The sequence below is a fragment of the Somniosus microcephalus genome, chromosome 18 (assembly GCF_052327205.1).
Source record: "Somniosus microcephalus isolate GS21.2 chromosome 18, FLI_Smic_1.0, whole genome shotgun sequence".
Lineage (NCBI taxonomy): Eukaryota > Metazoa > Chordata > Chondrichthyes > Squaliformes > Somniosidae > Somniosus > Somniosus microcephalus.
The window spans coordinates 55,521,542-55,535,353 of record NC_141004.1 but is presented as its reverse complement, the minus strand read 5'-3'; the positions used below and the strand labels follow the sequence as shown (position 1 = coordinate 55,535,353).

The 13,812-nt window shown below is 44.8% G+C and overlaps 1 protein-coding gene across 9 annotated transcripts in view; it reads left to right on the top strand.

The window, feature by feature from the left end:
- Nucleotides 1-13,812, top strand: part of LOC147105285 (zinc finger protein 76-like) — a 78,465-nt gene that overhangs the window by 32,395 nt on the left and 32,258 nt on the right. For all 9 annotated transcript variants that reach the window (XM_086011482.1, XM_086011486.1, XM_086011485.1 and 6 more), the window contains 3 exons: nt 4,301-4,500; nt 9,939-10,013; nt 11,248-11,364. In XM_086011482.1, coding sequence (XP_085867608.1) covers nt 4,301-4,500; nt 9,939-10,013; nt 11,248-11,364 — 392 coding nt within the window. The remainder of the gene's footprint in view (nt 1-4,300; nt 4,501-9,938; nt 10,014-11,247; nt 11,365-13,812) is intronic.

Here is a 13,812-nt window from a genome sequence, read left to right as displayed (position 1 = left end):
TGGAGTAAAAAAAGTAATAAAAGTTACCTGAACCTACTCCTGAATTTTGCCGGTTAACCGACATTTCCGGTTATTTAGGGGCCGGTTAATCGAAAGTTTCCTGTAAACAGCTATAACTATTCCCTTACTTCCTGTATCTCAATTTTTGAGTTGCGCTTGTTATGGCAACATTTATCATAAGAAAATCTAATGTCAGCATTTTATGGCCGTCAACATTTGGCTGTCCTGTAATTGCAGGCCTCCTGCCACTAGGTGGCACTGTTGCATGGGATGCCCAACTCTACCCACCATTTTGTTTATTTAACACAATTTTGTGATTCTCCCCAAGGCAGTCAGGTTTCACTCCCCTACCTGCCCAAACCCATATTCAGTTACTCAATTTTGATTTCAGGCTGCAGCCTACCCACTCGGTTTCCTTTCTATTAGTGGGTTGGTCTTGGGCTCACTTGCCCTGACCTGATTCTAGCATTCAGATTGGCGTTTGGGCTCCTTCCTGCACCCTGGTTTCATATTCTTGTTATTCGTGGTACAGACTTGAGCCTACCACCTTGGGCTCCTGACCCTGCACCCTCCTGATCCCACAACCTACACTCTTACCAACACCCACCCCCCCTTTCCAACTGGAGCTCACTTAATGCAAGTACAGTACAAATGCTATACAAATATCTGGTATTAACTCACCAAGTGTCTTAACTTCCGTTAAGCAGACTTTCATTGTTTTTTACCTTTCACATAATTGTGGGTGGCAACAAATTCTATCATGGAGGGAAACTGCGCTTGAAGTGATTATACTGTTCTAATATATAATTTATCCTATAGTCAGTGAGAAACCAGGATGTCCTGGTTAAGCAATTAAAACAGCTTGATTGTTAGATTTTGCAGCGTTTGTTTATTGGTTGTTTCCCTACATTGTGACAGTGCCTACAATTCAAAAGTACTTACAGTAATTGGCTGTGAAGTGCTTTGAGACATTCTGAGCTCGTGAAATGCACTATACAGGAAACTCTCGATTTACCGGCACCTAAATAACTGGAAACCTCTGTTAACCGGCAAAATTCAGGAGTCGGTTCAGGTAAGTTTTACTTCATATTAGTGGCCGTTCCTGGATCTGTGGCTGTGTAATCGGGGTTCCTGCACTTGTTGCTAAGCAACAGGGACGCTTGGTCTGTGGCCGGGGTTCCTGCACCTGTTGCTAAGCAACAGGGAAGCCTGGATTTGTTGCTGTGTACGGAGCTCTCGTACCTTTTAACTATACCTCTCTGTAATCCGGACTTTTTGATAAACCGGCACCACGCCGGTCCCGTTGGTGCCAGATAAATGTATAAATGTACGTTCTTCTTTATATTTGAAGCAATCAGTGCCTTTCATTTAATAATATTGGTTTTATTTTAACCAATATGATATTTGAGCTCCTCAAGACTTTGCTCTTTCACATGATGGTCTCTTTCCCATATGTGCTAGATGCAAGAATTTTAAATAGATAGATCGATTCTAGTTATAGTGTTGGTGGCAGCGACTCTTAATGTGGCATCACAGAAGCAGCTGTAGTTGAGACGTTTCTATGTTGATTTCATTTTGAAAGAATATATTTTTCACACTTGCTGAAGCGGCTCAAATGAAATCGCGTGCACGGAACTGAAAGTACACAACTGCAGAGTCTTGTAGGAAAACAGAAAGGCAGGATTGCCAACCCTGGAGGCAGAATTGTTTTGGTCATGGTGTGCAGTGACATTGCAAACACAATGGCCCCAAAATCTGCCGTCTTTCTGTCATATTCTTGCCCTCAGTCTGGTGGGAGTCCGCCAGTATGGTGCAAAGTTGGCTGGGGCCAGATCTGCTGGGCCCCAGCCTTAAGTCGGGGATTCTAGGTTGTTCTAGTAAGGGTGGGGTGTCCACCTGCCACTACAAGGACATTGACATGGGGGGGGGGGGGTGGGGGGGTGAGGGAGAGAGACCCTGGGAGGTTGGGGTTTACATGCCCTGGTACTCGATCAAGACCTGATACAGCTTCGGTAGAGGTAATCCTGGCAGAAGTGAGATCCAACCAGGGTTGAAGCCTGGACCTCCGACAAGGTGAGCTCCAATTCTTTAAATATTTTATAACAGCCCCTTTACAAAGGGATGTGTTATTTTTGTTTCTGGGGGGTGGGGTGAAGAGGGGGGACAACACGCCCTCCCCCTGCCTTTTTCCAGACCAGCCATTTACACTATATGTGGCACCTGCTGCTGAGGGTTGCCCCAACTCTGCGCTGCCTTCCAGTGGTGACCGCAGGTAGGTACATCTTGGCACTTAAGTTGGAGAGCGAACTCCTAATGGTTTTTTGGGGCCAATCTTTTAAAATATATTCAGTGTATGTGGAACCCACAGGCGTAGTATGACTGATGGACGCTAGTTCGTCATTTAGGACAATAGAAACCTGTGAATTACATCTGCATGTCAACATATTGATGTTTGACTTTTGACATTTGAGAGTTCAAATGCTACTTGAGGATCCTACTTAAGAAAGGGAAACTCACAACTTGTATAGCACCTTTGTGGACAGGGAGACATTTCAGCACTCCACAAGGTAACGAACACTGAGTAGATACTGAGCAGGAAGGAGAGTGTGGTTAGGAGCGAGCAAAAGCGGAAGAGAAGGAGCTTTAGGAAGCTTTTGAAAGTGGGGAGGGAGGTGATCTGGTGCTAATGCTGAGGGAAGGAGTTGCAGAGAGTGTCAGCATAGTGGCTGAAGGAATAACTGCTGAGTAGAGTGGAGGGCATGCAGAACAAGAAATGAGCTCATGTCGGAGGAGTGGATGGTGAGCCCAGGGACGTGTACCTTATGAAACATAAGAACATAAGACGCAGGAGTAGGTGCAGCAGGCAGTTAAGAAGGCAAATGGTATGTTGGCCTTCGTAGCGAGAGGGTTTGAGTACAGGAACCAGGATGTCTTGCTGCAGTTGTACAGGGCCTTGGTGAGACCACACCTTGAGTATTGTGTGCAGTTTTGGTCGCCTTATCTGAGGAAGGATGTTCTTGCCATGGAGGGAGTGCAGCAAAGATTCACCAGGCTGATACCTGGGATGGCAGAAATGACATATGAGGAGAGATTGGGTCGATTGGGCTTATACTTGCTGGAGTTTAGAAGAATGAGAGGGGATCTCATTGAGACATATAAAATTCTAACAGGACTAGACAGACTAGATGCAGGAAGGATGTTCCCGATGGCCGGGGTGTCCAGAACCAGGGGTCACAGTCTAAGGATAAGGGGTAGGCCATTTAGGACAGAGATGAGGAGGAATTTCTTCACCCAGAGAGTGGTGAACCTGTGGAATTCTCTACCACAGAAGGCAGTAGAGGCCAATTTATTAAATATATTCTAGAAGGAGTTAGATATATTTCTTAAGTCTAAAGGGATCAAGGGATATGGAGAGAAAGCAGGGACATGGTACTGATTTTGGATGATCAGCCATGATCACATTGAATGGCGGAGCAGGCTCGAGGGGCCGAATGGCCTACTCCTGCTCCTATCTTCTATGTTTCTGTTTGGCCCCTTGAGCCTGCTCCGCCATTCAATAAGATCATGGCTGATCTGATCTTGGCCTCAACTCCACTTCCCTGCCCGCTCCCCATAACCCTCGACTCCCTTATCGTTCAAAAATCTGTCTATCTCCACCTTAAATATATTCAATGACCCAGCCTCCACAGCTCTCTGGGGAAGAGAATTCCAAAGATTCACGACCCTTTGAGAGAAGAAATTCCTCCTCATTTCCGATTTAAAAGGGTGCCCCCTTATTCTGAAACTATGCCCCCTAGTTCTAGATTCCCCCACGAGGGGAAACATCCTCTCTGCATCTACCCTGTTAAGTCCCTTCAGAATCTTTTATGCTTCAATAAGATCCCCTCTCATTCTTCTAAACTCCAATGAGTACAGGCCCAACCTTTCTTCATAAGATAACCCCTTCATCTCCGGAATCAACCTCGTGAACCTTCTCTAAACTGCCTCCAATGCAAGTATATCCTTCCTTTAAATAACCCTCTGAACCTTTAGGGTAACACCATATACCAAATGATATGTCAATCCCACGTCTGTTGGTACTGAAGTTGGGAAATGATTGGACTGAGATTGCTACATCATCATTTACTTCTGACTCTAAATAAAGATAGCTATCAATAATAGACCTTGCTGGAAATTGTTTAGGCTTGTCATGTTTCCATGCTGTCTTGTGGTGCAGTTACTGTAATTGTACAAAAATAGTCCTGCAAAGCTGGCTGTTACTTTACCTTGACAGTGACACCTGTCGAATTTTTTCCCCCAGATGAATTTGACCCGGATGCAGTACAAGCCGTACAACTGGAAGATGGTACAACAGCTTATATTCACCACCCAGTCTCCATGCAGGGCTCCAACACTATCCTGGCTGTGCAGACAGAAGCCGGCTTGGAAGCACTACATGCAACAACCGATGGCACCGTTGATCATGAGACCATTAGTGTTCTTGAGCATTATGCCAACAAGGTAGGCTTTTGCCCGTGACCTGGGACAACATTTGGCTCATTCAATTAAAAAATTGCTCCGACTGCGTTAATTGGTCAGTGATTCACAATCCAGACCTGGGAAGGTGTTTCTGCAGCTGGGAGATTTACAATGCTGTTTTTAAAAAAAAAAAAAAAACAACTTAGACCATAAAGATTCATTATACAGGTAGACTACCCTTTATCCGGACTTCCGAAAACCGAAACCCTCTAAAAACCGAAGGTTTTTTCGTTCAGCGTAAGTCGTGCGTACGACTTACGCTGAACAAAAAAACCTTCAGTTTTTAGAGGGTTCCGGTTGCGGAAGTTCAGATAAAGGGTAAGTCGTGCGCACGACCCCCCGCCAGCCCCGACGACCGCGGACCCCGCCAGCCGCCGACGCCCCCGCGGACCCCGCCAGCCGCCGACGCCCCCGCGGACCCCGCCAGCCCCCGCCGGCCCCGACAACCGCCGACCCCGACAACCGCCGACCCCGCCAGCCGCCGACCCCCCCGCGGACCCGCCGGCCCCGACAACCGCCGACCCCCCCCGCGGACCCCGACAACCGCGGACCCCGCCAGCCGCCGACCCCCCCGCCGGCCCCGACAACCGCCGACCCCCCCGCGGCCCCGACAACCGCGGACCCCGCCAGCCCCGACAACCGCCGACCCCCCCGCGGACCCCGCCAGCCGCCGACCCCCCCGCCGGCCCCGACAACCGCCGACCCCACCAGCTGCCGACCCCCCCGCGGACCCCGCCAGCCCCGACAACCGCCGACCCCCCCCCCCCCACGGACCCCGCCAGCCGCCGACCCCCCCGACAACCGCCGACCCCCCCGCGGACCCCGCCAGCCCCGACAACCGCCGACCCCACCAGCCCCGACAACCGCCGACCCCCCCGCCGGCCCCGACAACCGCCGACCCCCGCGGACCCCGCCAGCCGCCGACCCCCCCGCGGACCCCGCCAGCCCCGACAACCGCCGACCCCCCCCCCCCGCGGACCCCGACAACCGCCGACCCCGCCAGCCCCGACAACCGCCGACCCCCCCGCGGACCCCGCCAGCCGCCGACCCCCCCGCGGACCCCGCCGGCCCCGACAACCGCCGACCCCCCCGCCGACCCCGACAACCGCCGACCCCGCGTACCCCGCCGGCCCCGACCCCGACTGACTTACGCTGAGCGTCAGTGTAAGTCGTGCGCACGACCCCCCGCCGACCCACCTTCCGAAATCCGAAATTCTCCTTTATCCGAAACTCGGCTGGTCCCGAGGTTTTCGGATAAAGGATAGTCTACCTGTAGTGCGTTAGTATTGCATCAACCAGCTCCTCAGCTGATACTGCAAAGAAACTCCTAATGCGGCAACCATCTCTACTGCTCTACTTCTTAGACTGAGGTAAACTTTAACAAAATATATAAAAATAAATACATGACTTTAAAATGAGAATTGAATCTGCATGCACTGGTCCAATTATTCCCCTGCCCTCTAACTCCCTTATACCTGAAGACTTCACTTGGTCTTCAATCCCTGTATGCAGCACCACAGGATATCAATTAGCATTAAATAAAAGATCTTACATCTGCACATATTTCCCGTCTACAAACCTACCTTCATGTTGTCAGATTTTTTTTGGTCACATTTTATCTCGCTTTTCCCATTGTAAATTTCTCGGTTCAATTTTCCCGTGTCAACTTTCACTGTCACAGTTAGTTGATGAACCAATCGAATTAATCAAAATGCTTTTTTAATAAAATCATCATCTGCCATCTTTTTCTCCAACTGAAATTTCTAACACTCAAAATATGGTTTCAAACAAAATTTAAAAAATCAAAAACTTGATTAAATTTATCAGTTAGATCGTTCTTGTGTCTTTTAATACCTACATTAAAGTTTTTCCTTGAAGGCCTCAAACTCTTTTAAAAGCCTGTGCTTGGACTTATTGTTTTTGCCTATAGCTGTGACTCTAGTTGAGGGAAGGTCCTGCATTCTGAGGATGTGCAGTGTACATAATTTCCGATCCATCCGTAGCAGTTAAGCTAGTCAAATGAATAATCAAAAGAATGCTTTTCTCTCGGTCATTAGCAAAATTTATTTGGTTGTTTTCAAAATTATTTGAAGAAAAACTTGAAGACATTTCAAAAGTTTTATTGAGATAAAATTTGTATTGAATTTTTTAAGTGCGAGTGAGAGAGAGAAAAAGCATGATAGACTATTAATAACCAATTATAGATTTAGTTGGTGTTCGAATTATACTCCAGAAACTTCAGAAAGCATATTAAATGAGTCAGCTGCTTAGGCCCTAAGCTCTGGAAATCCTTTCATACCTCTCCACATCTCTATCTCGCTATCCTCCTCCTCTTAAATTGCTCCTTAAAACCTACCTCTGACCAAACTGTTGGTCATCTGTCCTAATATCTCTCTCTGTGGTTCGGTGTCAAATTTTGTTCAATAACGCTTTTGTGAAGCGCCTTGGGACGTTTTTAACTACGTTAAAGGCGCCATATAAATGCAAGTTGTTGTTGAGAGAGAGAGAAAGATCAACACAGACAACGTGTCTTTCCTCAACATAATTGGAGTTTTTTAAACAAAAAGAAATACAAATAAATGTCAATCAAACCGCCTCAAACTTGTGTATCATCTGTCTTTCGTTGATGGTTAGAAAATACAAACATTCTGATTGCTGAGGCCTGTGAGACAGAGGGAGAGAAACAGATAGACATGAGAGACACAGTTTCTTTCCTTGACCTAATTTGATTTTTTTTTAAATAAATGTGTTGAATTTTGGAAGCAAATAGGAAGCTGTGAATACCACCTGTGTTTTGTTGATAATTCGAAAATGTAAACATTCTAATTACTGTGAAATATAGAGGGCAAGGTGGACAGAAAAAGAGACCAGATAGACACATACTAAGAACTAATCACAAATGCCAAATTTAATGTTTGCAGAGATCTCTGCTCCAAGCCATTGCTGGGATAACTAGGATACCTTCCCCTCACTGCTGACAGATACCAAGACTCCACCAGTAGGTCATACCCCAACTTCCACACCCTCTGCCAAACCGCAAGTTCTCCATCACGGTGATGTCAGACCCAAGAATCCTCCATACTGCCAACCCCCCGCAATTCCACCGCAGTGCTGCCAAGCTCCAGGAACATCATGTAACGCCACCAAAGCCCATGATTGACCTCTGTGCTACCAAGGTGCAAGATAGCCAAATTTCAGCTAGTCCCCATCCCTCTGCCCAGTGCTGCTAAATATCAGAGATCCATTTCCACCAACACGCTATTTTGCTGTGTATTCTTAGCTTTAAAGTGGTAAGGGATGAAAATTAAATACATAGCTAAAGGTGTGAATAAATAAAGACCATTCATTTATGCTGTTTGCAGAACAATGGACAGAGTTGTGCAATTCAATCCAAAACACCAGTAAATATCCCAAGATATGGTTTAATAAAAATGCAATTTCTCTGTAATAGTCAATGGTCCTGAGGACACCCCTAGATGGCATAATAACACAAGAAATAGGAGCAGGAGTAGGCCATTCGGCCCCTCGAGTCTGCTCCGTCATTCAATAAGACCATGGCTGATCATCTACCTCATCTCCACTTTCCTGCACTATCCCCATATCCCTTGATTCCCTTAATATACAAAAATCTATCAATCTCTGTCTTGAACATACTCAATGACTTGAGCCTCTACAGCCCTCTGGGGTAGAGAATTCCAAAGATTCACCACCCTCTGAGTGAAGAAATTTCTCCTCATCTCCGTTCTAAATGGCCGACCCCTTATGCTGAGACTGTGACCCCTGGTTCTAGACTCCCCAGCCAGGGGAAACATCCTTCCTGCATCTACCCTGTCAAGCCCTGTAAAAATTTTGTATGTTTCAATGAGATCACCTCTCATTCTTCTAAACTCTAGGGGATACAGGCCTAGTCTACTCAATCTCTCCTCATAGGACAATTCCCTCATCCCAGGAACCAGTCTGGTGAACCTTCGTTGCACTCCCTCTATGGCAAGTATATCCTTCCTTAGGTAAGGAGACCAAAACTGTACACAATACTCTGGGTGTGGTCTCACCAGGGCCCTATATAATTGCAGTAAGACGTCTTTACTCTTATACTTGAATCCTTTTGTAATAAAGGCCAACATATCATTTGCTTTCCTAATTGCTTGCTGTACCTGCATGTTAACTTTCAGTGATTCATGTACAAGGACATCCAGGTCCCCCTGAACACCAACATTTCCCAATCTCTCACCATTTAAACAATACTCTGCTTTTCTAGTTTTCCTACCAAAGTGGATAACTTCACAATTCTCCACATTATATTGCATTTGCCATGTTCTTGCCCACTCACCTTGGCCTATCTATGTCCCCTTGAAGCCTCCTTGCATCCTCCTCACAACTTGCATTCCCACCTAGCCTTGTATCATCAGCAAACTTTGATATATTACATTTGGTCCCCTCATCCAAATCGTTGATGTAGATTGTGAATAGCTGAGGCCCAAATACTGATCCTTATGGTACCCCACTAGTTACAGCCTGCCAACCCGAAAATTACCCATTTATTCCTACTCTCTGTTTTTTGTTCGTTAACCAATCCTCAATCCATGCTAGTATATTACCCCCAATCCCATGAGCCATAATTTTGTTTAATAACCTCTTGTGTGGCACCTTACCGAATGCCTTCTGAAAATCCAAATACACCACATCCACTGGTTCCCCCTTAACTATTCTGCTAGTTACAACCTCAAAAAACTCTTAACAGATTTGTCAAACACGATTTCCCTTTCATAAATCTGTGTTGACTCTGCCCAATCCTATTATTATTTTCTAAGTGCCCTGTTACCACGTCCTTAATAATAGATTCTAGCATTTTCCCTACTACTGATGTCAGGCTAACTGGTCTGTAATTCCCCGTTTTCTCTCTCCCTCCTTTCTTAAATAGCGGGGTTACATTTGCCAACTTTCAATCCACGGGAGCCATTCTAGAATCTATGGAATTTTGGAAAATGACGACCAATGCATCCACAATCTCTATAGCCACTTCTTTCAAAACCCTAGGATGTAGGCCATCAGGTCCAGGGGCTTTATCGGTTTACAGTCCCATTAATTTCTCCAGTACTATTTTTTTTTTTTTACTAATACCAATTTCTTTCTGTTCCTCATTCTCGCTAGAGCCTTGGTTCTCCACTATTTCCGGGAAGTTTTTTGCGTCATCTTCTGTGAAGACAGACACAAAGTATTTGTTTAATTTCTCTGCCATTTCCTGCATAAAACAATGTATCCTCTGACTCATTGAACAACGTCACAGGAGATCAGCAAAGTATTTTTCAAATATATGCAAATTGAGATAAAGATTATATTTGCACCTTTTGGTTTTAAAATAATTGAATTAAGACATTTTTCCGTGAAATGGCAGTAGTTGTATGCATTTGTTTTTTCAGGTGTCTGAGGAAGATGAAGGGGTCAGCAGCACTACTATACTGCCCACGGATATAAACAAGGACAAGCCTATGCAGGTATCGTTTTATTCTGTTCTTAATTTCATACCAACGCAGGATCAGTGAGAGACTCCTTTGGTTACACAAATAAGTCCCTGGGAAGTGATGAATTTGGCACACATTTCCTGACTCATTTGTGGCAAAGGTGACATTTTGCAGTTGATATTACAGCAGAATCGGTAACCTGTTGAACTGTAACTTGGATGATGTTGGTGTACGATTTTGATCGGGAGCAGTTTAACTGCGATATTGAAACAAGTTCAGCCTTCCTCTGAGGGTACTGGTTTCCCCTCTGGGACACCTAACTATTAGCTAACACATTGCACATGTTTATATGTTACTCTATATTTCATATACTTCTACCAACTTATCCTACTGAGTTAACTGCAGTACTACACTCTACTCTACATTACGCACCTCTCATCATTCTAAAAACTAAAGCTAAAGTCTTTGATTTAAATACATTAATTTATCAAGATTAAAGCCTTGCTCCCGGTAGTCTGATCAATAAATCGGTCTTCTTTAAGATTAGAGTTTCAATGAAAACTTACAGAAACACATCTGTAAAATGTTCTGGTTGAAATATTCCAAGACTTGTGTACTCTCATTCATTTCAGAGAGCAGGTCTTTTTATAAAAAAAAAAGAAAAAGTTATTTAACTGAGTGAATCCTTTACTTACTCTCTAGGGTCAACAGGTCAATGGTTACATTTCAATTAAAATTGCATAAACAGAACTGCAAGTTTTAGTTGTCCAACTAACTATCTCTGCAGGTACTTCACATTTGCATTTAATTAAAAGTTAATGAGGTGCTTGTTATTGTTGATGGAACTATTCCAGTGCCCAGTATTGCTGACTATGTCCATTATCTGATTTGTATAATTTCACTTATCTTTTTGTGTGCAGTTCAAAAGATAATTTGCTTTATGGTAGTAATATCTTAACAATTAACTATTTAATGTCAGATTTGCTATTGTTTTACCTAAACTACCTTTGCTTAGCTGCCAGGTGTGTATTTCAATCCTAAGGGGCAGATCACCATTTCAGTTTGCTTCCCACTGGTGCGTTGTCCCATCTGAGCACTATCCTGAGTTCAGAAGTTTACCATCTGGCCAAAGCTGAGGAGTGAATGTTATCTGAAGCAGGAATGTTATCTGAGGCATACTCGATATGCATTAACGTGCCGTGCCAAGCAAATTGCTTTAATTAACACTAAAAGATTTCCCCCCCCCCCCCCTTTTGTTCGTATACAGCTGGTGATTGACGGTGAAGTGCGAGTCAGTGCTAAGGGCCAGCAGATAGGGGAAAAGGCATTCCGCTGTGGGTTTGAGGGCTGTGGCCGACTGTATACAACTGCACATCATTTAAAGGTAAATAACTGAGTTGACACGGCTTGTGTTTCATGTTGGTGCTTTGGGCACTTGAGTGTTTACCCTTCACCCAATTAACTTGCATACATGTTGTTTCAATTTGAAAAATAAAGTATAGGAGACTGGGTCAGTACATTGGCCTTTGACCTCTGGGACCTGAATTTGATTCCAGTGTAGACTGATGGGATCCAACATGAAATGATTCTGGGTAGTCTCAGCCTTGCTCCTACTGGACACTTGTCCATGGAACTGTCCATAAGTTTTATTCAGAAGGGCCATAAGAATGGCTGGTGAGAAATGGAAATGTCATACTGCTGCAGTAGAGAGTGGGATTCTGAGTTTGGTGTTAAGGCATATTGCTGAGCAGAGTAGTAGAGGGAGCGTTGCTATTTCTGATAAATGTTCAATGCTGGCAATAGGCGTAATAAAAAGTGAAACAGTATTCCATTCCCCACTGACACCCCTCGCTTTCATGAGCACAAAAAAACTCGTAAAAAATCTTTAGCAGCATTCCTTCTCTGAATCTCCAAAATGGCACATGGGCTGCAGCAAAACATTACTGTATTCACATAACACACCTCACTGTCTTTCTGCAATTGGAAATTGTTTATAAGAAATAATATTGCCCTCGGATAGGATTCAAACTCTTCAAGTGGAGTTGCTATGAATGTGCAGCTATATGAAAGTCTGATTGTAACATCGTCTGTCCCCTCTCTCCTTTCCTTTACCATGGTCTGCTCTAGCTATATCCTTGTGCTCAGTAATTCTTTATCTGTGTATCATCCTATTATCTCCTTGATTTTCATTTTATTGAAAATGCAATAAAATAATACAAAAGACTGCAGCCTAAATAGGGTGTTTAGAAGTTAGAAGGCCCAAAGTTTGCCTCCGACCTGCAAAAAATCTACGAATTTACCTGGTGGTCCGGGAGATACGGAGATTCATGCTCCTGGGCCTCTCCGGGTCCGTCCGGGTAGAGGCCCACGTATCCCGGGGCGCAGGCGGTTCACAAACGCCCCTGGGATCACGTGGGCCAGCCCAACCAATGAAAGAAGGGAATCCCCATTGGTGCTTGTGGGGATTCCGTACGTACGGAACTCCCATAAGTATGAATGGGGATCACTTAAAAAATACATGAAATAAGGGGGGGGGGGGGGGGGAATTGCATATTTAAAATTAAAATGCCATTTAATTAAATATTTTAAACAAATTTAATTTTGGGAATTTTTAAATATGTTTTAATGGGGCTAAAAATAAACTTACCTTATTGGACAGGGTTTTTAATGTATAAATGAGTGATAAAATTTCATTTTTCTATTTATTAAAACTCTTACGCCTGCTTTTACCAGGCAAAAGAATTTCACGGGCGTTCGCTGGGCAGAAGATGGGCAAATAGCGCAACTCTCCACTCACGAAGGCCCCTTTCCCGGGGATGTGGATGATCTTCTTGACAGATCGCAAGTTCCGGGTTTTAGCGCATGCGCACCTCGTACGCACCCGTAGGGGATTGCAAATTACGGCCCTGCATACTTTTAAAATCTAGTTTTTAATTCACAAGTGCATATTTTAAGATCAAATTTGATAGAAATTCTAACAATATTTGATGTGTGCAGTTTTCTTCAAGTCTTCCTAATCGATCACAACCGCTCATAGAGACAACTGAGACCCAAAGGATGTTCCAGCATCCACCCTTTCTTCACCATCTCCCCCGTCTCACTACAAGACACTGTCTTGAACTTCACATTTTCTTGCCCCTGCCTCCTGTTGCCTCTTCAGCTTTTTCCAAATAGCTCTTCCTTTTCTTTTTATTCGTTTCATTAAAAAAAAAGTCTGCCCGTCCCTGATTTCAGCAATACTGTTGCAGCGCATGGGAACACCACCACCTCCAAGTTCCCCTCCAAGTCACACACCATCCTGACTTGGAAGTATATCGCCGATCCTTCATCATCGCTGGGTCAAAATCCTGGAACTCCCTCCCTAACAGCACTGTGGGAGTACCTTCACCACACAGACTGCAGCGGTTCAAGAAGGCGGCTCACCACCACCACCTCAAGTACAACTATGGATGGGCAATAAATGCTGGCCTTGCCAGTGACGCCCACATCCCATGAACGAGTAAAAGAAAACTTGTCCTGCTACGTGAAACTCTGATTATAAGACAAAAACAGTAAATACTGGACACACTCAGCAGGTCAGGCAGCATCTGTGGAGAGAAACAGAGTTAACATTTCAGGTCGATGACCTTTCATCAGAACTGGAAAAAGTTAGAGATATAACCGGTTTTAAGCAAGTGCAGAGGCAGGGAAAGTGGGGAGGGGAGGAAAGAACAAAGGGGGAATTATCTGTGATGGGCGGAGGGCAGGAGAGATTAAATGACAAATGGGATGATGGGGAGGAGGTAGGCAATCCGAGGGGAAGGACCGGTAACGGGTCGCAGTATTTTTATAG